This window comes from Platalea leucorodia (assembly GCF_965183815.1).
Source record: "Platalea leucorodia genome assembly, chromosome: 3".
In the NCBI taxonomy this organism is placed as follows: Eukaryota; Metazoa; Chordata; class Aves; order Pelecaniformes; family Threskiornithidae; genus Platalea; species Platalea leucorodia.
Genome location: NC_138825.1, coordinates 106,955,860 through 106,981,721, shown reverse-complemented (window position 1 = coordinate 106,981,721; position 25,862 = coordinate 106,955,860). Strand labels below are relative to the sequence as shown.

General features: G+C 36.8%; 1 protein-coding gene across 1 annotated transcript in view; it reads right to left on the bottom strand.

Moving 5' to 3' along the window:
• The window catches only part of SNTG2 (syntrophin gamma 2), a gene marked incomplete at both ends in the record, with an annotated part of 283,979 nt that overhangs the window by 145,848 nt on the left and 112,269 nt on the right, over window positions 1-25,862 (bottom strand). Inside the window, 2 exons of the mRNA XM_082305911.1 lie at window positions 6,136-6,193; window positions 6,290-6,346. Of these exons, the coding sequence (XP_082162037.1) occupies window positions 6,136-6,193; window positions 6,290-6,346 (115 nt within the window). The remainder of the gene's footprint in view (window positions 1-6,135; window positions 6,194-6,289; window positions 6,347-25,862) is intronic.

Sequence of the window (25,862 nt, the reverse complement as noted above, 5' to 3'; positions counted from 1 at the left end):
AAACCTCAACTCAATAATTCAACTACCTATATGCTTCCCACTAAATATACAATGACTGCTACTTGTATCAGTGGACCTTAAGTATGTTCTTAACTATTAGGTTTAATAAAAATATTTTCCTGAATCGGGGATCAAAGTACCTTCCTTTTACTTGTTGACTGATCTTTAACAGTTCATTAAGATCTCCTTTCTATTAAGAGGTACTGCCTTTTGTGGCCTGCCTAGTCTTGAGTACGCAACAATAAAAAAAGAAATCCAAAATGCTAAGAATGTTCTTCTATGCCTTCTGAAAATAAATTAAGAGCTGGAGGCATAGGTACAGGAGACAGAACAGTGAGTAGATGTTATCTTCAGATATCATTAGCCTTCAGTAATAATGAAAAATAACACTGCCAAAGATAATTGAAAATTAATGATAGAAAATAGGAATAATCCTAAAAAAAACTGAAGACGTTTGTAAGTCATATTAGGAAACAGTGTACAATTATTAAATACCATCCAGATTCAAATGTCTAATAGTCAAATGAGGCCTTTCTTATGTTCAAAGATGGCCTTGTGTTCAGTCTTCACCTTCATTAGCATAAGGCATAATGCAAAATTTTGATCCATTCTGACTTCCTTATAAACACAAATACCTCCACTTGGTCTTAACTCATCCTTAATCTTGACCTTGCTTGCTCAGTGGATTTAATCTCCAAGGGTGATGAAGCAAAGTTGAGTACAGCTGTAGGGATGAGGAACATCAGCTACGAATACAACCATGCTGTGCAGCTTAACTGTAATCTCACATCATGCCCACCAACTTTTCAGACTAGGCTTGGTTACCCTAGTTGTACCACTCTTGTGGACGACTGGAGCCAATACAGAAAAAAATACCTATGGGGGAAGTATCACATATGCTTCCATACTAAACCATCTTGGCATATAAGTCTAAGTGAAACTGTTAAAAGCCCTCATCAAACTGACACCCTGTCCTCCAAACAGATGGTCCTGAACGCAGGCAGCCAGGATGTGATATTTGGACACAGTCTGTGTTTGCAGAGCACGCGGTTTTAAGCCAAGAATGTTTCAGTGGCTGAATGTTCTGAGTTCGTTCCAATCCTGCCAGGGTATACAGCATCCCCAGTCAGAAATGGACTAAATACATGAAATAGAAGATTGTTCAATACAGCAGAATGTGGGTTATAAGTCACCTTTTATCACAGAAGGTGGGAAAATGCTTTCAAATTAAGGTTTTAACCACTTTTGGCTCTCCAGAGAGGACCTTATTGAAACTGGCAAAATGCAACTATCTCTCTTCTACCAGGTTTTATTTAATTTTACTTAACTATTTTCATCACGCCTCAGTGAGCTGAACCCACTGTTCTGTTTCACCATTGCTGCTTGTCTGACTCCACACGTTATATGAGATATGAGCAGAGTTCACAGCAGTAGTCAGATTATTACAGCAGGTTCCACGAAAATGGAAAGTTGCATCAAGGTAACAAAATGTGATTGCTAACTTGATAATTCTGCAACAGAAAACAGAAATTTGATTGCTTTATGTTATACAATTAAAATTTCCAATACTATATGCAGTAAATCCCTTGTACGTATGATGAGGTTAGATTTCAAAGTCCATTTGTTTTTACAGTTTCCACAAGTTCATAAAGACACTTTAGTAATTAAAAATGGGAATAACAGATAACAGAAAGAAAGATGTAAACACATGAAAGCTTGTCCACTTTACCCATACATCGTATATAAAGATTCTTTAAAGTACATTTAATGGATCTGACAAAATATCTTACAGATTCACTGTACAACAAGTAAGCTTGAATGATCTGATTCCTTTCAAAGTTCAGAATATTCAGTTGCACATCTCTGAGAACAGGACTCTACATCTATTTGGCTGTAAACCAGTGGGTAGTCTTTACCATAAATAAATTGTTCATACTAATTATAACACATATATAAAAATAATACACACCTAGAAGCTATTAGCAAGTCATCAACTATTGTACAATGAATTACTCTATCTTAAGGCAGTTTCAAAAGGAAAATAGAGAAAAAGCAATACTGTATTAAATTGCATTAAAAAAAACCAAAACAGATAAAGCATGAATCAGTCTTAGAAAGTCTTACTGAGAAGTTCAACATCAATAGTATCTTACCAATAATCTCCCAGATTATGATAATGTTGCTAATATGCTGAGTCAACCAGATGATTTAATCATAGAATCATAGAATTGTTTAGGTTGGAAAAGATCTTTAGGATCATCAAGTCCAACCGTTAACCCAGCACTGCCAAATCCACCACTAAACCATGTCCCTAAGCACCACATCTACCCTTCTTTTAAATACCTCCAGGGATGGGGACTCAACCACTGCCCTGCGCAGCCTGTTCCAATGCTTGATGACCCATTCAGTGAAGTTTTTCCTAATACCCAATCTAAACCTCCCCTGGTGCAACTTGAGGCTCTTTCCTCTCATCCTATCACTTATTACTTGGGAGAAGAGACCGACCCCCACCTCCTTTCAGGTAGTTGTAGAGAGCAATAAGGTCTCCCCTCAGCCTCCTTTTCTCCAGACTAAACAACGCCGGTTCCCTCAGCCGCTTCTCATAAGACTCTAGACCCTTGACCAGCCTCGTTGCCCTTCTTTGGACACGCTCCACCATCTCAATGTCTTTCTTGTAGTGAGGGGCCCAAAACTGAACACAGTATTTGAGGTGCAGACTCACCAGTGCCAAGTACAAGGGGACGATCACCTCCCTAGGCCTGCTGGCCACACTATTCCTGATACAAGCCAGGATGCCATTGGCCTTCTTGGCCACGTGGGCACATTGCTGGCTCAGGTCCTTTTCTGCCAGACAGCTCTCCAGCCACTCCTCCCCCAGCCTGTAGCGTTGCCTGGGATTATTGTGACCTAAGTGCAGCACCCAGCACTTACCCTTGTTGAACCTCATACAGCTGGCCTCGGCCCATCGATCCAGCCTGTCCAGATCCCTCTGTAGGGCCTTCCTACCCTCCAGTAGATCAAAGCTCCTGCTCAACTTGGTGTTGTCTGCAAACTTACTGAGGGTGCACTTGATCCTCTTGTCCAGATCATTGATAGAGATATTAAACAGAACTGGTCCCAGTACTGAGCCCTGGGGAACACCACTTGTGACTGGCCGCCAACTGGATTTAACTCCATTCACCACAACTCTTGGGGCCCGGCCATCCAGCCAACTTTTTACCCCGCAAAGAGTACGCCCGTCCAAGCCATGAGCAGGCAGTTTCTCCAGGAGAATGCTGTGGGAAATGGTGTCAAAGGCTTTAGTAAAGTCCAGGTAGACAATACCCACAGCCTTTCCCTCATCCACTAAGCGGGTCACCTTAGTCAAGGAAGTGTTTCATATATGGGTAGGAGAAAAAAATCCTTGCTTTGAAAGTGAAATAATTACCTATGGGATTAAAATTACTCTGTTGCTAATTATATCACTTTACTTTTGAATTTATAAGTCATAGAATCATAGAATGGTTTGGGTTGGAAGAGACCTTAAAGATCATCTAGTTCCAACCCTGCTGCCATGGGCAGGGACACCTTCCACTAGAGCAGGTTGTTCAATGTGTTTGCATTTACTTGTTCTCGTTCTGTCTGGCACAGGACTTTTGTCCCTCTGAAATTAACTTTAGGAAAAGCTTTGGTAGTATGAAAAAAATGTAACCTTTGTTAGAATCGAAGACAGAATCCACAGAAAAATGTAAAAGGCCCAAGCTCAGTGATAAGTCATTGGCATTAGCAAAACTTGCTCTTATTTAATACTCTTGAGCAGGGCATGTGCTCAGGAAAAACTCAGGACATTCTTTACTGTGATTTGTTGGACATTGGTCTCCAGCACTGAATGACCACTTAATTTTGCCTTTCAGAAATGGAAAGCTGTGCTCTTGAATTGAGTTTTTGTGTATGTTTCAGTGAACTTGTTCAGGAAAGTATTATTGAGTGATCTAGGATAACTTAATTTGAAATTTATAAACTCAGTGATCACAGCTGAGATGCCCCTAAGCCAGTCAAAACTGTAAGAATAGTATTTATTACCGCTGTTGCTACGGAAGTGCTTGTGTTGAATAATGAAATCAAATACAATTTAAATGTTCACCCTGTCTCAACAACTGAAGTGTAAATGCCTTCACCTGCTGCTTAGGTCAATACCAACAAAATCCCTTCTCCTATATTTGAAATATTTAAAGAGTACAAAGATAGCTGGCTAATTAAATTATTTAGGATAGCACAAAGGTTATACAGATATAAAAAGCAGCGATTGCTTTATCCTATTATACTTCTAGCTTTAGAACTATAAAATAGTACTGTATCTAAATGAAGTAAGGTTGGAAATATGATTTTGCAGTGTTGTCATATAACAGGCATTAAATTTCACAAAAAGTATCACAAGTTATCAGACATTTTAAGAAATCAGTAATTTACTCAGTAAGGAGAATTTTACTCACAAAAGTTCAGCTATTTTACTCAAGGACCTAAAATAGTAAAATCCCTCATAGTAAAATTCCTGATAAGAAATACCTTTTTTTATCAGGTAACTAATGTATTTTCAAATGTTACTATGTGATACAACTTTTTTCAAAATCTTTTGATGATTTTTAGAAATATTCATTTTCCAGAAGAAGCAAATAAACAAAAAATCTCCACACAGTTTTCTGTTACACAGAGGTTCAGTAACAAGAATGGGAGTGCAGGAAGCAACGTGCCACAAAAAGCATTTATATTACATATCTCTGATCTTTAGCATCTGCAACACTAAATGAATCGCAGAATTACTCAGGCTGGAAAGGACCTCAGGAGTTCACCTGACCCAATCCCACCACACACTGAAAGCAGGGCTGAGATTCTCTTCTTCACGCCAGTGGTGCACCTGATACTATATAGCCTACTTTCTTCATACTTTGCCAGGTGTGTCAGTGTCTTTATGCCATTCACTGATTCAGCCAGGAACATTGCATGTGCGCTTACTGTGATACAGCACTGCCTCTGGTTATTACCGCTATTTGCTTTGGAGCTTCCTTCAACAGAAGGTTACAAGACCTTAAAACAAGTATCTTCTGAGGAGAGATTTTCAGATTTGAGGTAAACAGCTGACCCCAAAAAATTGTTGTTGCACTTGTTACTCTACAAATACATGCAGTTCATGAAAAACTACCTACAATGTACAAAACCCTGCATATAAGTATTTTATATACAAACTCACTACTAACTTTGATTAAAAGTACTACAGCCTAAGAGCGCAGGAGATAGCTTTCCTTGTTGGCAATTAATTTCCTGAATTACTTTCCTTAGACCTGAATGCTGATATTAATTTTATTATTATTATGTATTTATTTTCTTAGTATGGTTTATTATGCTCTGTATTCAAGGAGCCTATTATTGTTCCATATACAATAACACAATTGATACAAACCCACCTCTTCCTCACTCCAGAAACAATATCATAAAAAGAACTCTCATACTGAAATATATGCAAGTACTGTACACAGGAAACTTGAAGCAGTCTTTCTGACAGGATACCGGCATAGTCAATCCATTCAATATTCCCTAGATATCAGCTGAAAACGGGTTACTAAGTCTGGGTATTACATTTCAAGCAAAATAAGGACCCACTGAAGAAAACGCAGAGGAGAAAAACAAGCACAGTCTGCAATCTCTGTTTGCAACTAGGGACAGTTAGTCATACCACAGAGCACTGAATTACTGTGTGGGGAAAAAAATATGTCTAGTTTATATTTTTTTATTCTCTGTGTTATTGAAGTTAAGTATATCAATAGATTTCCTATGTCATAGTTTTGTTTTCACAAGTAACTTTAAATATGTTTTTTATAACACAACTGTCTCACTGAAGTAAAAACCATGTTCTCTGAAACTACTTACCAGTAAAATTTCAAGCACAGGTGCTAAAGACTTGAAAAGATTAGAGATTTTAAATTCAACGCAAAGGCACATGATCCATTTGGGCATTTATAGAAAGGCTTAAAGATAGTGTGAGGCTGAAAGAATGAGCATACATATGTTTTAATTCTCAGTTTAAAGAAAATTTAATTTTTCAAAAAAACCCACATGTACTACAGTACTATATAAGTAAATAACATAAATATATGTTACCTGCTTGGTCTTTAAATATTTTTGATATGACGACAGGCACTTTGTGCTCAGCACCGCCCTGTAAAAGATGTGTATTAACCATGAAATCTCAATTAAGACTGAAGCAAACTAGTCATGCTGAAAATTAAAAGAAGAAATGAGAATTTATCCATACCTTTATGCTTAAGCCCAAGCCACCAACTGGTTGTCTACGAAGTGTAACAGTTCTGTGCTTTAAAAAATTGTAGAAAAAATAAATTTAGGTGAAAACACAATATCTGAATAAGCATAGAAGATGTTTCTAAACTGCTTTTTATTTTTAAAAAACTAATTCTCAAAGCTACCCTAGAATCTGAGTGACCAAGTTCAGTTCTGAAGTATCATTCAACACTGATTCATAGGCACTTACTTAATTCCTTACCATAGAGAGCAGAACTTGTGTGTTAAGTGCACACACAGACCTTTAATGTTTTTCTATTGCTGAAGTGATATTCTTCCTAAACAGAAATTTTTACATGCTTTTGCTTCGTTTTGTCAAACGTTTTCATGAGAAAACTATATGAAGAGCTGAGATGTGCATTTTTGTAGCTGATTTACCTTCTTTAACCGCTATCATGTATGCACATATTTATTCTCATTTTTCAGTCACAAATACCAATGTTTTCTAATCCGTATCTTCAGACCTATACCAATTTTTTGCAGCACATGCCGAAAGACTTTTATTGATAGCCTGCTTCAAAGGTTTATTTTCTTGCATTTCATGTTTAAGTGCATAAAGAAGATAAACATCTATCAATATTTTTCTACAGCAACCTATCATATGTTTAACAGTATGCTGAATTTGACATTTCATTAATGTGTAAATCTTGGTGCCTGACAACATAATAATAGCACTTCATCTGTTGATAATAATTATAGAGTTGAGGGGAACTTTTTTACAACCTGCTGAACAGTACTGCATCAGAATGCCATATTTCACCACCTAGAACAGTAATTCCTGAACATGTAAGATGATAATTTTTTTTTTCTTTTTCTGTACATCAGAAATTATATGTAAGACTACTCCTACATGTATACTTCCTGATTGGGTATTTTATGATTTCACTAATTCAGATAAATGTAAATTTTGACTTCAATGGTCAAGGCCATCATCTTATATTAACAAGTAATTTTTAGCTTTTTTTCTAACACTCACCTTACTAAACATATGTTCATACTGACTCAGGGGAAAGGAGAATACAATATATCATAAATTTCAGTCTCATTTTAGGAGGGTAAAACGAATGCATATGGTAAAAAAAAAGTTAAGGATACTTTCACACATTTTCAAAATTCTCTCTTCTCTTCGCATGAACTTTATACTACACCGGCCTGTGCTAAAAATGGAAAACTATTATATTATGACACATGGTACCTGATTTATATCAAAAGGTTTATATGATTCAATTTCAGACGATGTAATTGAGCTTTATTGAAATCTGTGCTAATTCAAATTGTTTCATAGGTTCTTTTCTTTATTTTGAACTGCATCAAAACTTTTGATCAAAATTATCATATGTACTGGGAAAGTTCAGATCCAATCTGAATTAGAATATGTCTCTCCCTTTAAATTCAGTGACTCATTCCCAAGAGTAATTTTCTACGACATAAATCCTCTCTGCTTATTTAATTCATGTTTCTCTCTACCTATACTTACATTCTGTAAACAAATTACCCTAATATATCCCATCACATAGGATGATGGAATAAATATTTTGACAGTTTAGATTGCTTCAGCATTATTGGACAACAAATATAAATACACTAGATGGATAGCTTTAGCCATTTTATAAAAGATGAGGAAGGTATTATTTATTGGTATCTTATACATTCAAATATAACTAGTGTGCATTTTTATATGGTTGATAGGTACATTTCAAATGATAATACTGATGATATAATCGAGTTTGTAGCCCCACAAAGCAATCTGTTTGCATAACATATTGTAATAACCTGATATTTGTATTTTCATAGTTCACAGAGTTGCTTATCACAAGGCTTCGAATATTCCTATTAAAGGACACTTTGGAAGAAGGTATTAAACATGTACTTAAACGTTTCCTACATAACAGCTTTTTTAATTAGAGTTACATTTAAAAAATGCAAAAAATTCCTACATTTAAAGATGTTCAAATTGCAAAATAAAATGCCAAAAGCTGAGCATAATCAAGCGTCATAATCAAGATCATTAACTTATTTCAATCCTATGATCATACATCATTTGCTATGACTATGACTAGGGGTCATACAAGACCAAACATCACGTTTCATTTTCTATAGGTAGATTCTTGTTATTGATTTTGAATTTTAAAAAAATTGAACAGTGTATAATTCCAGAAGATTAGAAGAAAGCTAATACTGGGTCAATATTGAAAACATATAAATAGAGCCATAGATCTTCATTACATTACAATGCTTTAAGGTCAGATGATTGTAAATCTGGCAATGAACCATCCATTCCATTACGGAATAACAGTAAAACCAGTTCATAAGGATTTAAGGAGGAATAATTTTAACGGGGAAAAGTGTTATGGAAAACACCTTTTCAAATGACATGAATACTTGCCATGAAATTTCCAATGTCGATGACAGAGTACCAGTGTTGTAATAACCCTTACAAGGCAGTGATCTGACACCCCACAAAAACTTGATTAAAAACATAAAACTATTTAAAATAATATAGTGTATTTTAAGCACGTGTAAATCGCCCAGCTAAAAGATTCCAAATCAAAATGTAATTGAGATAAAGCTACTATTTAGTGGATATGTTTCTTGTGGGATAGTGACAGTACCTCGGTTACTTAAAAAAAAAAAACAAAAAACAAAACAGTGAACTAAAAAAATAATCTAAATTAGTTGCAACAATGTTTGTAAAGGACAACACTTGTGATAAGGTAATGACGAACACGGCAGGTTCTAAGCATATAGCAATTCAAAGTCAAGGTCATTTAAGGTCATCCTTGTAACAAGGAAAACAGCTCAAACAAATAGAGAAAAGTACTCCATTTGGCAAAAGGTGGTCTTGCAAAAAAAACCAAACTTATCAGTCATGCTGAGTATCAGAAAGAACTACGTTCCTGCATAATGCCACGGCCAAAATCACTAGTGTAATCCTACATCATCAGGAGACTATTAAGAAGAAGCAGAGAGACTATAAATTATTTCTGTATCTGGCAGTGATCCACACACTTTAAATAACACAGCTAGTTCTGATACGCTCATTTTGAAAATGATGCAAATAAATTGGAGAGATAGCAGGCAAGAGCCACAGGAATGCCAAACAGCTTGAGAGGTTTGTGTAGCAGGGAAACAGATGCCAGGACTTAAATATTTTAGCTTTTTTTAAGCACTTTTCAGGGATGATCAGTTTTAAAGTATCTTCCCTGGCAGAAGGCGACCAAATCTTACAGATACAGTGAAAATTTCAATGACTTGAAGTGGAAAACAAACACATTCAGACTATAGACACAAGACAAGATTTTAAACTTTTGGAGTATGACACACCATAACTGGATTTTTTTAAAAAACTCTTCTTAATCTTAAGATGGCCTTGAGACCTTACAGTGTACAGATACTTATTTTTTTATCTTTATTTGATCTGTCACGTTATTTAATGAACACAAATTTAATTTAGTTCTAAATGTAGTATTACTAAAATGCTCATGGGCTATTTTTATGCTAGTAAGCAATACAATGTTTAGGTACATCCACATAAATGAAATTAGTTTCACAACCTGCCAAAAGTATCTTCATTCTACATAGTAAGAACGGAGGCACACAAAGATTTAGGGACAATTAATTCTGTTTTAATGATCTGAAATGCCTAAATGCTTCTTCTAAGTATTTGTATGAAATTTATCTGTTCAAAGTATCTTGTTGACCAGCGTCAGCCTTAGCTTTGAACATTCAGCATTTTAACACATCATAATTTCACATTAGAAGATAAGATGCACGTAACTCCTGATCAGCAGTGTTAATTTGGTGTTAGTTTATGTACGTGACACACCTAGGATTATATTGCACCTCTGCTTCAGGGCAAGGATCATTCACCACTAGATATTGAGACCACCCTTTTCTTCCTGTAATCCCTCAACTCATTCCCTGCATGTCTTCCAACATAAAAGACCACATAAAGCTAAGATTCAAGAAACAATAGCCTGTGTATTTCTAACTGTCTAATATTTGAATTTGCAACTTTATTTTAAAGGAGGAAATTAAAAATTATTTTGGGAAAAAACACAAATTCACATGGTTCACTATAGGCTAGTTTCCACTTAGTCCTTCATTTGGACTTTTAAATTCGTAATATAGATGCTCACTACTTGAGCCAAAAAAAAAATCTGTGGGTAATTTAGAGGAGATGCAACATTAGATACCTGCTGAAAGCAAGATACTACTGAATTCAATTTCAGGTTTTGTAGGGAAATGTGCTAAACAGTAATTATTCTCTTTTATTTGATCTCTTCTCTCTGTGCCCTCTAACTTATCCTGTTGTGGTCCCGTTCTCTTCTCAGGACCTTTCTTTGCTTTCGTTCTTCCCCATCTTGTAATTCAAAATTCTGGAAGGTATTTTTCACTTCCTCTTCAAACCGAAGAACAGACTATTTGTCTTATAATTCCAGTCTCACAAGCCATGCCTATGCTAAAACAAAGCAGGCTGGAGGACTTTCTACAGCAAAGCAACACAGTAAAACTCCCATCAACACTTTTTCCTTGCAAACATTATGACTACCATCCAAACTGCCTAACTGGGACACTACATGACATATGCCATCTCCTGATTTGATCTGAGGCATTAAGAGAGTTATAACTGACATTAGCTGAAACCAAGACAGAGAGTACACCAACACCCAGTACAGACATTTTGGCACAAGTCAAAATGTAGCCAGGGAGCACACTCGCATACAGTATAGACAACTGTGGCCAATGTTGAATGTGTGCTATGGCTGTGCTTTATTTTCTAGTAGAGATGAAGTCACATAGACCTGCGTATGATGGAGCTTGCAATAAATAAATAGAAAGAAAAAGGACACCAATATACATTAACTACACGCACAGATTTAAATTAAAGTATTTCTAACTATCCCTACAAGTACTGGTAGCATTGGTAGTTATGAACAATAAATACATACATGTAAAATAACATGCATCTTAGTATTAGATTTTATTTAAATTCTGATAGAAAAGCATGTAACATTCTGACAGCTGTCACAGAGTGAGACAAGGCCCTTGGTCCAAAGAACATTAAAAAAGTTTCTCTTAATATACTCTAAATTATGTTGTTTCTATAGCTGGCACTATAGATACAATTCTAATAGCATCACACTAATAAATCATTTTATAAAATATGTAATAAATATACTAATATTGGTACAAACATATTCTTATAATTGTGAGTCAAAAGTTTAGCCCAACTCAGGTTTCAGGAAAGTAAATCCAACTAACAACCCTATCTGCCAAAGCAGAATTTGCTGGTTGTGCACTTGAGTGACTACTGGTAACACAAGTCCTGAATGTGGACTACTTTACTGGTAATTCTGTCTGCTTGCCTCTGCCTTTTCCTTCAGGCTGTCAGCTGTGCAGAGTTGGAAGGACAAGACTACCTGATGATATTTATCAAGAATCTTTTGTATTAAATCCTAATCTTTTATACAAATGTGGATTAAATAGCCAACTGACAGGTTTCAGCATAGTTAAGAAGACCTCTGTTAAAACAAAACTGTGTGCACATACAGTGTATTTCAAATGCAGTCTAAAATACAGAACTGTTCATTTATAGTGGTGACAGAATAAAGTTTCCATCAAATATTTGATTCCAGGCACGTATGTTGAAATTAACCTGAAATTTTCATAAAATGATCTATAGGGAACAGAAATCAGCAAGAATGCCGTTGCCTAGCCACAGGTGTAAAGCAAGGCAGCAAAGGCAATGACAGAAGCAGATGCCTGGCTGTCCAGAGAATGTGTGAGTTGGGAAAAGCCTGGCAGACCTTTACTGTTTCATGGTGCTCAACGACAGAAAGAGAAAGCTGCAAATCTCTTGAACACAGAAATCAGCTTCAAAGGGCTGTCCTTCCATCTTTTCTCATAGAAGAAATGAAGGCAGAATTCATGGAAGATGAGAGTTATCCAGTTTACTGTGTTAGTATCAAAGACCTGAGTACCCTCCCCAGAGGAAGAGGGCATATATATTCAGCTCATTGAGAAGATTTTCAGGAACATCACACAGCAGAACTCACAAGTCACATCTTCTGGCAGGATGCAACAAGTTGGTGATGTGGGCAGTAATTCCATTGGTAGTTCTCATAACAGGTGACATCAATGTATTTTCTTGATGTGAGAATGTCCTTCTTGAAGCCGCGATCCCAGACAGCTGTAATGGTGTTAGATGACCACCAGGCAAATAGACAGATATATTTACGACCCCAGGGAGAAGACACCAAAATGTTTGACCAAACACGTGTAAGGTGGCACCTTCCACAGGAATTCTGCTTAGCCCAAGAAGCGGCAGGGATGTTTGGTCTGCATTTGTACCAAAAACGTAGGGAAACACAGGAAATAAGTCCTAGGGACGAAAATTAGGTAGCAAGAAGGGAAGCTAGAGACCTGGACTTCTATAGTAAGGTTCTCCAAAACTCTTCCAGTAGTCCCTGCAGGTCTGGGGAGACAGGCAAGGTTTTAATGCCTGCCTAAAGAGATGGCTCGAGGAACATGGATTCAGGTTCATCAGAAACTGGGGGCATTTTTCCAACCATGGGGGGCTGTACAAGAGGCACAGACTTCATTTCAACTGTAAAGGACCCAAAGCAGCTGGTACTTAAAATTCAGGAAGGCCATAACTAAAGTTTTAAACTCTACCATTGGAAAAGTTGACAGGTACAGAAGACAGTATACTTATGGATGATGCTTCTATTATGGATATAAACAGAGATACTCTGTATCCTGAAGTGAAGGACAGGTCAGGGAGGGAATAAGACAAACAGAAAATGTAAAACAGTGCCAGGAACAAAACCAAAATTGTACTAAACCTGAACTAAACAGAGGAATAAACACTCTGGAGAGGTAGAAAAACTCTAATACTGTAATGCAAAGTATACAAGAAAGGTAAAATAGGCTAGATAACAGCAGAGTAAATGCCTTGTGCTACAGAGAATTTAGACCCAAATAAAACTAATAACCCAATTACCTCAACAAGTAAAACAACAGATTCCAGGTTAAATGCAAGCAAGAGTCTGCATTAGTGACCACTCAACTAGGATGATAACAGTGAGATATGCAAAGAGGCAACAGGAATGAGAAATGTAACAGTGGTAACAGACTTCACTTAACCTGCAGTAGATCGGACAGATATACATAAGGATATAATGCAGTTAACAAAAAGCCAGGTCTCTGTCAGTCACTGTTTCATGAAGCTCACAAGATTAGAGTCAATACTTGCCCTAGTCTTGAGTATAGCGTGCAGGATTTAGTTAAAATTTTTACAGCCGAAAAGGTACTCTGTAATAGCAACTGCTATGTATTTGACATTCAACATTTATGCAACTGTGATCCCAAGAAGGGAACTACGCAAAAGTGAGGAACCTTGTGAAAGGAAAAATAAAGGGGGCAGCTAAGGAAATTAAAACTTTATAGGCAGTGTGAAGGGTACTTAAGGGTACCACACTGGAAGCACAGAGCCAATGAATGCCACTTACTAGAAGCGTTTAATTAAGAGAAAAAGGAAAACTGCGTGGCTAAAGAGGAGGTTAAGAGAGGTTATTACATGCGAAGACTGATGTACATCATATTCAAATGAAGACAAGAAAAAGGAACATAAGCAAATATAACTGAAAAACAGAATTAGGCCATAACAGTAAAGAGAGTTCCAACAACTGCCAAAAAGAATCAAAATTAATAATAAATCTTCAAATCTATCAGGAGCAGGAGGTCTGCCAAAGAAACAGCAGGGCCAATTTATGATCAAGATATAAAAGGCATACTCAGAGAAAATAAAGCTACTGAAGGGAAGATAAATGAACACTTTTCATTAGTGTGAAACAAACTGGAGACGTTCCTCCAACATTCTTTGTAGCACGAAGGATGTATGGATCTGCCTGAATTTGAAACTACTTTAAAAGCAAATTGACTAAATAACAGTAGCAAATCACCAGGGCCAGATAGCATTCACCCTTGTTTTAAAGGAATTCAGGGATGAATCAAAGCAGGAGCACTGGAGTGATACTTCTCAATAAAGCCTTGATACATGAAGACTACAACACTGAAAATAAAATCCCATTTTTTTATAAAAGGTTCTGGCTAAGGCTTAGGAAACTTAAGGTCTGCACTCAACAAATTATAACAGATTGTAGGGGAAAAAATTATCTAGATGGTGAGAGAAACGGTAACAAAGAACAGAATTGGCAGACACTTTGATAAACTTGATCCGTCTTGGAAGACACCGCATATTTTTTAAAGGTGAGTTATGTAAACATAGGAACCATGAGGGAACAGTCTTGCACAGATATACTGCTAATTAAAATCAGTTAGAAAACAGATAGAAAACAAGAGGATGGATTAAATTCGTAATTCTCACAATGGAGGAAGGTCACCAGTGAAGTTCCACTGTTGCCCATGTTGCAACCTGCATTATTTAAAATACTCATGAAGAATTAAAAAAAAAAAAAGGTAGGAGCAGTAAGATTAACTTTGCTGCTTACTGAGACAGGAAGAATAAGTGAACTGAAAATATTTGCAGAACATCTTACAAAATAGTTACTGGGCAACAAAGCAGCATACAAAATACAACAGCAGAGCAAAGCTAGTGAGAGAGATTATTTTTCCCATGTACATTATTTATATAAGGAATTAGGATTGATTCTGAATCAGTAATTTCTATTAAGGAGCAAGACTTTCGTTCCATGACATCATCAGTGCAGTGTTCAGCAGTAGTCAAAAAGACAAATCAAATTTTTGGAAGTCTTAGAAAAAGAACAGAGACAAAGAACATCATTATACCACTGTAGAAATTCAAAGTTCACCCCATCTTGAAAATTGTGTACCGTTTTGGTCCCTTCAGACCTGAAACTGCTAGAAAAGGTTCAGAAAAAGCCAATAAGGATGATGGAAGCACAAAACCACTCCTATACAAGGAATAACAGAATAGGCTATAACTCTTTATCCAGGAAAAGAGACAGACTGGGGATCAGAAGGCTCTTACAATACAATAAGTTGCAGAGAGGACAGTGAATGGGAATCAGTTTTTATAGCCTTTTCCAGTACAAAAACTAGGAGGCATCAAATGATACTATTAGGAACTAGGATCATAATAAATAAAAACAGGTAATTCTTTGTGCAATGTGTAGCAGATTCTAGAGTCTGGTGAGGAAAAAAAATCTGGATGTTGAAAGTCTAAATGTGTCCAAGGGAATATTGGACAACTACAGCAAAAATAAATCTGTTAAGAGCTAATACAAAATTCCATTTTGCTCAAGAACGCACTGAATAACTTGGGGTAGGGAAAGTGTTAAGAGAAGCACCACATATTCTTGCCCTGTTTGGCTTTCCTAGGAAAACATTAATGGCTGCTGTTGGAAAAAGGACAATGGGCTCAGTAGATTTTGGGTATGGCTCAGTCCTGAACTTCTTATGCAGTGACAAAATTTCATGACTACAAGATTTGGACGGAAACCCACGCTAGCTTTGCAAGCAATTATGAAAGAAAATTCTACTCCAGAACTTCTTGTCAAAATTGAATCGCAATATTTATGGAAGAAAAAAAAAAACAACCTATCTTTTTGTGACATTAATGATAATGTCATGGACATATGCAGCTGAAAATCCAGTGTTTATGTCTCAGTCAAACATATAAACAACTTATTTCACCGTTTAGTTGCCTGCAGGCTATATATAATTTTTCTTTTCAGACTAATTTATTTATGGTTTGAGGCTAAAGTGAGGCAGACATCTGTATCAGTCTTAAAAAAAAAAAACCCAAACAAAAAATACAGAGCTACAGTTGACTGTATGATGGCTGTGTAATTTTATTTCATTATAGGCAAGGAAAACTCTTTAGAAAGTGTTACTAATTATCAATCTGAACAGGAAAGCTGAAATTAATACTTTTCTTTTGCCTTTTAACTAGCATTTTGTTTTGCTAATGATATCCTTTAATAGTATCTACAGTTTATTGGAACTCTTCATTCTGAAGGCTTCCAAACTACTCGATGTGTATACTATAACGATCACTCATTCCAGTTGTGCTACAAAGCAGAAGTAATTATGTACCTCCCCTAGCATACCACACAGTAGGCCTGTTTTGTTTTGTCTTCTGTTTCTAGGAGATTACAGGAAGAATAAGTGCCCTGCATGAAACTTCAGGATACATTTAAATAGACAGAATGTAATTATTAGAAATGTAATTGGTCAGGATACCAACATGAAATACTCCTGTCTTTCTGAGACCTTTTATTGTTGCAAGTTGTCAAGGATTTTGTTGTGTTTCTCAAAGCGATACTGGCTCTGTAATACCTACCTTTAGGTTTAAGAATTGGGGCAACAATTTGGCCATGACATTCTCTGGCATCTAAGTTCTGAGAAACAAATGCATTGACCAGTGTCAAACATACCAGCAACGGAAAGAGAAGGCAGATTTACCCGCGTTTGACAGGCGGTTTGATCCGCTTGTATGTCAAGCAGTTCTTTGAGCAGGTAGGCTGGCTGTTGCATTTGGATTTAGTCTACGGTGGAAGAATGTGTATTTTGGAAATGTATTTTCTCTTTGAACAACAAAGTGTAAACCTGAGAAGGCCACCAAAATTTTCACTTTTGTAATGATTTAAGTATTAAAGCAAATTCATATTGCCTAATTGCACATCTGAGTAAAATTTTTGTCTTGTTCTGATGCATGAAAACTCTGGATCATATAGGTGTTTACTGAACAAGCTTGCATATGTTCAAAGACAACCGAACTGCATTTAAGAAAGTAGCCTACTCTTTGTGAAAGACTAAGATTTATAGCCACCTAGCTACTAGCTAGGTACAAAATCAAAAGCAATTTTTAGGGATGAAATTCCCATAGCTGCAACATTGAAAGGATAGAATTTAAATGTTGGGCTAGAAGCAATATTTAGGTGTGATCAATCTGTCCTCCCCTCCGTCACTATCACCCTCATGGAATAACGTTTACTCTGCAGGAAGGCCAGAGAACGACCAGTGGGTTTGTATCTCATCAAAGCATATAGCTCGGAGACAGGGGCTTTATTTCAAAACAATATCATGTTCTGTGCACAGGGGCAAACAACTGCACCGCAGAACAAGCTGTTAAAGATGTGAATAAGCAGAAAAGATTTTGCCCCAACTTCAGATGCTGATAGCCGTAGTTCACAAATGAAAGCAGTGCAAGTAATATATTCTTAAATTCAGCCTGTATCTTTTGCTTACATGTAGTTCCAAAAGGTGTTACAAATCCAGGGAAAGCCAATTCCAGAAGAGCTCTGGACTGAAACAGCACATATAACTATACAGAAGGGGGGAGGAGGGCCTTAAAAGGTCTCAGTCATCAATATCGAAATAAAGACCAGTGAGGCAGAAACTTTCAAGAACTCCAAGAATGATACCAGGCAAGAATATATTGAAAAACAGATACAATATAAATTTTAAAACATCTAAGACACAGACATCATACAAAAGAACACCATGCCAACAACTGTATGGAGAAGACACTGCTTGGTAAGAGGAGGTGTAATGCTGCTTCCAACAGCTACTAAGAATGATATAGCTGAAAAAAAATCCTGTAGTTTTAATAGTTGTCTAAATTACATTTGAAAGTTATCATTCATTTTGAAATTATATGGTCAAATACCCATCTTTTAGGTATGAGATAGCTCTTGACATAGAAAACTTTCTAGATTCTTTTAAAACACAATGACTCAACAGAAAAGTTTGTCTCTGGAAAGGTCTTTTATGTCTTGGTATTGATTCATATGAAGTGACACGACTGGAGATTAACGGGCAATATGAGAAGGCAATTATAGTCTTTATTTTTGGTACTGTTTTTTAATGAGATTTTATACCCACCTGTCAATGCCTACCCATTATGTCATTATTACCAGGCTGTTAACACCCAGGACTGGCACTTGTGGTAAAGGATCTTTCATTAGGAAAAATATTATCTCTCTCTCAATGAACAATGTACTAAAGGGATTTCAGAAGAATATTCTGCTGGAAGCACTACACACTCATCAATATAAACGGATATATTTGGAAAAAGATTCTATATGTACCATATTTCCCTTGTCTGTGTCAGTCTACATAAAAATATTAACAAATGCATGTATTATTTCCAAACATCAAACTGAAGCACATGGTACAAAATGCCAGAACACCTGAAATAGCCCATCTTCTTCAGATTTTGTTGAAACTATTCTAAGAAACAAGCTCATTCGCAATGGCTAGAATAGGTTGGAAGACAAAGATTGCCAACACTTTGATTTACGTTTATTCTTTTCCCTTCTACTTAATCAGTAAGTGTAAGACCACTGTGCTGACTGTAGCAGTGTCTTCCTGGGCTGCCCTGTCCCCCTGCCATGGGGCAGGGAGGTCGTGTGGGGAACCACTGCACTGGCTTCTCTCCTGGGTGGGCATCTCTCCCGCTGTGGGACTTGGATGATGACAAGATAAATCTTGTCAGCATTAAATATAGCCATGACTAAACATGCCTTCGTACCTGAGCCCATCTAGTCCTCACACTCAAACCACAACAGACTATTACCTTAACGGATAACAGACTATTCCTTAAGCGAGGTAAGTGACTAAACAGGAAGGCAGGAAAATGTGAGCAAAGAAATCATTCATTGCTGCATTGTTCAGAGTAGTTCAGAGTACTTTTTTTGTAAGATAAACAAACTTTATTCCCACTACTACAGTTGCATCTGTCATTTATTGGAAAGAGTAGTCTCAAAAGGCCTCCTTACTTGTTGAAAGTACGATGTTAAATTTACTACAGGCACTACATGGCAGGTTGACAATAGAAAATAAAAGCCAGTCTTAGGCAATGATGGCAATAACAGCAGAGCTTGAAACCCAGGCCCTTGGGAAACATGCACGGGAAAGGAAGAAGCAAAACAAGAAAGTGCAATATGAAGAGTTAAAAGAGAAGCCTGCAACCTGTCCTGCATGGATGCAAGGGAATAAGCAGTCTGATACCAGAAGGGGTAAGAAGATATAGATAGGTACTTAACATACCAGCCATATCTTATCTTCCTTCACTTCAGCAACTCTTGAAGCTATGACAAGCAAGTTATGAGATCAAAAATGATTGAAGAAACAAATCCTGTGAGAATGTGAGGCCCAGTAAAATGTATCATAAAATGCAGCCATCCTGCTGGTTGTTACATACCCAAAAAGAACAAAAAAGGATGCAGTGGAGAACAAGGATATGTGAAATCCTTCAGGAAGTTTTCTCCTCAAGATGGGGAGTTCCCACGATGAGGATTTTCTCAGCTCACACCCCCCACCTCTCCAGCCCCAGAGCTTCCTCAGCAAATTGTTCTGCACATATTTAATGTTCCACCAAGTACAGAGATTTCCACTTCTGCTCACACAACCCGCACTGCTCACTGATGGGCAGCACACTTCCCCCTTCCCAGTGGCTGCAGGTTGCAGTCCACCTTTTCCCTGACTCTGTTCCTAGAAATACAGATTTTAAACTACAGTACGGGCTGCTCTTGCCAAAATTATTTCCAGATGGAATTCAGAAGAAACACCATACTGAGTTGAGACAGTGCACACAGCAGCCTTAATGAGAGATGGTGCTGGATCGTGATTAATCAGCGAGTCTAACAATATAGGCATCTACATGATAGGGCTAGAATCATGTAGCCTTACACCGATACGTAAAGACACCACATGATGTATCATGCAGCACGTCTGATGAACTGCAGTGCCATCACCTAGGACTGGGACACAGAGCACTTCTTCCAGTACGTTTCAGTCCAGGGTCAAAGAACACTTAACTAGAAGCCAGAAAACAGAGTTTTGATCTCTTCCTTACTCACTATTGTTATTACTTACATATGTCCCACAGCCTTTATTAAAAATAGTGAGAACACACAAACGTTAAGAAATCAGTGGAGCATGAAGGAAATGTAAATGTCACAGAGTTAGCCACTGTGGTCACGCTGAACTTGCCACACCTGTGCATTTCCACAAGTTGTTAATACTGCCCTCTCAGGAACTGTAACCGCCAGAATAACCACCAGGTAAACAATCAAAGAATGTATTGAAAAATAATGTAACAGATTTTCCGTAAAACTACATTGGGGGTGGGGTGTCAATCAAAGAAATTTATTACAAATAAGATTTTCTCTACCGTTAGTTATAATGTCTGGCCTTCAGGAAAAGCTTTTTGCTCAAAGTGTGCCTGAACAAACTTTAGTCCCCAGTCTGTATAATTTTTAGTGGACTGTTTTATATTCTTAGAAATAGTTGCATTGCTTAAAAAGAGTGTAACTCAAAGTGGAACGAATTATGGAGACAATGGAAATGTAAGTCAAGAAGCCTCAAGAAAGGGAGGGAAAGACGCAAATTAGTCCTCCATGTCATCATGTGATACCTCATTCTCCACTTCCATGAAGAGGAGGCAAAATGTAATAAGGAACACGTAGACAGAAAAGAAAAGATTATTCTGAATGGGAAAGAGAGTTTTGAAACTTAACTCTTTGCATTGCACAGGATCTCACCTTTTCCCAAAAGGAACAGGAAGAAAGCAGCTATAAAAATCAACTGAGGCATGCCAGTCACTGTCAAGTTTTGTACAGAGCCAAAACAGATCTTTTCACATGCTAGTGAAGATCTGGAACAGCTGCATAGAATCCTTACTAAATATGGTATAATAAGGTATTTTTACTGGTTCATCTTATTATAACTGTTTCCACTACTGTAGATCAAAGTTTTTTTGGGGGGGTTGTTTTGGTTGTTTTATTTTTGTTTTAAATAGAGTAAATTGAAGTTACTCATTTTATTTTCACAGCCTACCAACTTAAAGGAGAATTATACAAAAGACAGAACCAGATTGTTCTCACGGATGAAGCAAAAAAAAAAAAAAAAAAAAAAAAAAAGAAAATTCCAATTGAGCAAAACAACATGAAATAATTTCACAGTGGAAGCGGTTAAGCATTAGAAGAGGCTGCCCAGAGCGGTGGTACCATCTCCATCCTTGGAGATATTCTAAATGCGAATGGACAAAGCCCTCAGCAACTTGCCCTAACTTGGAAGCTATCCCTGCTTGGAGCAGTGGGTTGTATTAAATGACCTTGAGAGGTTCCTTTCAATCTAAATTATTCCATGATTTATTCTAGTAAAGATGACTGTGACAAACCCCACTGTAGTTTATTCTCCAGATTGTGGTGATCATATTAAATGTCTCTGAATGAAACACATTCAGTCTTGGTATGAGTTCACAAGAATCCTCAGGAACTCCTCCACTGAGTGTAAAATGCTTAATTTGGGACAGGAGGTTTCTTTGGCAAGTGGTATGAGAGAACCTGGGACTCAGATTGTTCTCAGACTGACCACACAGATTAAGTGTATGCAGATCATCTACAGATACGGATTTCCAGAGTTACTAACAACATATATAAGACCCCGTGGCAAGATATGATTATACTTCTTTCTTTTCCGATTAAAAATAAGCTGATTTCTTTCAAGTAAAAAGGCATCCTGTAACAATGAATTATAGCTAAATCCTGCCAGAACACAGCTGTTCGAGTAATTTCATTTGCATTCACTTTGCGCAACGTTTCACATGTTGGCTGGTGTGAAGACAAAGATGAACGGTAGAGGTTGCATCCATCAATATCCCACATACCGTAACTGGAAAGGCTTATGTTTCCATCGCAGTCAGATATTTTGTTTTAACTGCTGAAGATTTTAAACTACTACGCAAGCTCCCACAATATATACAGTTCAAATTTACCAATCCTGGCAGTCTATCATGGCTCCATGTAGATTAGATTAACTGCAATTTTAATAAAGGACACATATGGTTGTACATATGCCTCGTTTACTATGTAGTAACACCAATGTTGTGCTGCCTTTCTTTTCTACCTTGTCGGCATGAACGCTTACCCTCAGCTGGACTCTTCCTATGTCTCAGGGAGAGATTACTTTTCAGGGATATCCACAGTGTCCTTTGCATTCTTCTGTTCTGTTACATTTATTAGCCTTTTTACTTAAGCTACGTACTCCTTTTATCTTTAATAATAAAGTTTTTTTGTCATGCTGATGAATACTCATATTTCTTATTTATTTTGTGATACAAACTTTTAACTGTTCTCAAAGTGACAGCAACACAAGCTTATGATCTTTCATAATAAAGATCCTAAGGAACTACTCGATAGCTATCTTCTAAATATCTAGGTCAGTTTTCCAGAGCATGGAAAACAAGTAGCAAATGGTTAAATAATGTATTTTCTCCATACAAGTGATCTTAGTTTCAAAAGGAAGAGTCTTTCTTTAATCATCCACTTGAAGTTTACAAAAAGATAGAAAATGTGAATTATTAGCTTTTTTAAAACTAACGTTGGACTAAAATACCATACCAGTGACGGCAGAACAGCCTCTGAGCAAACAGTAATATCAGTAGTTATCTAGATAGAAAATTCCTTGGATTAAAAAAAAATAACTTTTAGACTTCAGTGCAGACCATTCCCTAGAGGTTTGCTAAAATAACATTCTTCTCTGTCCTTATTAGCATCTGAGTTATAAAGAAAAAGTCATAGCAGTCTCATCAGGGATTTAAGCAGTACTTTCAGGCACTGTTTCTATTTTTTGAATCAACAAAACAACTAATCTTGCTATTTTTCTTCCCTATTCACCTACCTTGCTTCATTCTGATAAACTCCAGCTAAGACACAGCTTGTGAAGCTGGACAATTGGGTACCCAGGATGCAAAAGTTTTTGTTATTCTAATTCTATTAGACTCACATAAGCCTCTGAGGAGTCTTCTTCCAATCAAGATGCCAGGAGCCTGCATTAGAAACCTATTTGCCCGACCACTGACCAAGTCAGAGACAATTCAGCTCTGTGAGGACTGATTTTGATAACAAGCTGGATGCACTTCTTTTCTTTTTCTTACTTTGTAAGCAGAATTAGCAGGGAAAAAAGATACAGAAATATAATACAAAGAAAAAAACTTGCTTATGAAAAGAGGAGAGGCATAAAACTGTGGGCTGACAACAGAAGAAGGATGATAGCAATATACATGGAAGAAAAACAAAGAATATTAAGGGAGGCGCTGTATGTAAGAAATTAATTTTAGCATGCAGAATGACAAAAAGTTAAAGCAAAATCAACCCTTAATGAAGCATAAAATATAAAAATGAATGCCTCCCTGTTTCTCCTTTAACTGAAAATGGATCTCTCCCTGTCTGTCATACAATTAATTCCCTTCTGTGAGTATTGTTAATCTTTAAATCCGGGGGGGGGGGGGGGGGGGGGGAATATCTTCTATTAAAAATACCTAGTGAAAAAAGTCTATTTATTTTCAATAAACCTTTCTGTCAATACCTTGGCGCTTGGCTTCTATGAGTGCGCACCAATTCTGATGTACCTGTAACTTCTCCTTTTCCCTACCAATCTGAATGCCCCAAACATAATACTACGTCATGAAGACTTGCTTCGAACGCTTGGATTTGCCACATCTGAAGTTCTGAAATACATCTTGGTGGAAAGATCACATGTTTAATCACATAAATATAAAATATGTAAGTATTATATAGAGTTATAAATAGCATATGAATTATTTTTTATAAACATAATCATGTATAATAAAACACTGGAAAATATTGTTTTCCACAATGGTTCCACTTCCAGAAGGATTTTTACAGATATTTAAAAGCCATCTTATCTACTGTGAAAAATGTGAAAACTAAGGAAAAGAAACAGTTGCCTTTACATTATTTCTTCTATACACATGTTGAATTTCACAAACCATGCTCTTCTCTCTCATCACTCTACATCCAAGTCCAAGATAGAAAGAATCAGTGAAATGGGCTGAACTGCCATTAAATTATAGAAAGCCAGCTCTACAATTTCTCATCAAAGGTGAAGCTTTCTGAGTGCTTAAAAGTAGCACCTAAATGAGTGGCAGATGGCAAAATATGAAACAAGAATAGATCCAGATGATGGTAGCAAAAGGTACTTCATAGTGAAAGCCTTTTATCCTTGGGAATAATCTCTATTGCTAAAAGTCCAACCCACGACAGTAGCACTAGCGATCACTGATGTCTTTGCCAGTTGTCACTGCAGCATTCAGAACTGGACGGGACTAGCAGAGCTAATTACACATGGCTGCAAATCCTGTCCTCAATATTCCTCAGGATCGATGAACCTGTCAGCAAAAGAGAGGCTGGAAGCAAATGCACCCTACGAATGCTGTCCCACAAAACTGGCTGGAGAACAAAGTATTACCACAAGTAGACACAGAACTTTCTTTTTCAATATTTTTCCATTCACATATCCCACCTAAGAAGAAAAGTTAATCTAGAAACAAAAGATTTTTTTTTTTTTCCCCTCTTACATGTTTGAGGTGACTACAGAAAGGCAGCAAACAAATTATTTCTAATTTTGTTGCAAATGAACTAGTTTGATGAATGGCCACGTGTAAAATAAAGATTAACTATGAATACCTGAGAAAGAAAAAGAATAGAAAGAAGGAGAATGAATCAGTAAGACAATGTGATTGTTTATGACTGCTATAGAATTGACTTTCAGGTTACAATTTTCTATTAATATTTTGAATCAGACAGCACAGGGATGAAAATTATTTTCTTGAACCACTTGAAAAGTAAATCATTTATCTCTTTGGAATTTATCACGTAGCTGTAAATGTAAAACTTCAGAATTACCAAAAACAGTGCTAGAGAGCTACCAGCTATTTCAGCCTGATTTCAAATTCTGTTTTTGAGCTCCTATATACTAGCAATTTACATATTGTAAAAACAACAGTGTTCATGTTACACTCTATTGGTCTTTATATTAAATGCTAGTGTTCCGAAAGTTTTTATTTGGTTCAAAGTATAATATAGAAAAAGCAAATATTGCCATGAAGCCACAGTTTAGCCCTTTTTTCTCATTAGAAGTTGACAACAGAAGCCCACGAGGACTGAAGATAACACTTGCAGAAAGGAACATCTTGGGGAGATCTTGCAAGGGACGTGGAAAAACAACAGGTCAGAGCCTTGAAATTTAGTTTTCAGAGTCTTGAGTGAGAAAACTTAAGGAAAATAAGGAGGTAACATTAATAATGTTTTCCAGCAAAGGTCAGCTTGGCAGGACTGCCCATGCTATCTACCAACAGTATGAGGTGGGAGAAATCCCTTCTGAATGGATTTCATACCTAGAGCCACATAATGCTTTGCAACTCAAACCTGAATTAACATATGAATTATACTTTAAATTCCCTCGCTTCTACACATTAACACTACTTCTATAACCTGGAAAAACTGTCTCTATTTGACATAGTCCCAGGAGTCACTCCTCCCTAAGCTTACCCACTGCGTAATCATTATTGGTCATGACATACAACCAAGCTCTGCAGGGACTTTCCAGAATTTCTTTCAATATCCAGCTGCTCAAGTATTATCAGAGCTTGTCTTCCTGTCCTGTCTTCCACCAGGAAATACTATTTAGGGTACCCATAAAATGTAGGAGTAAAATGCATCAAAATCAAC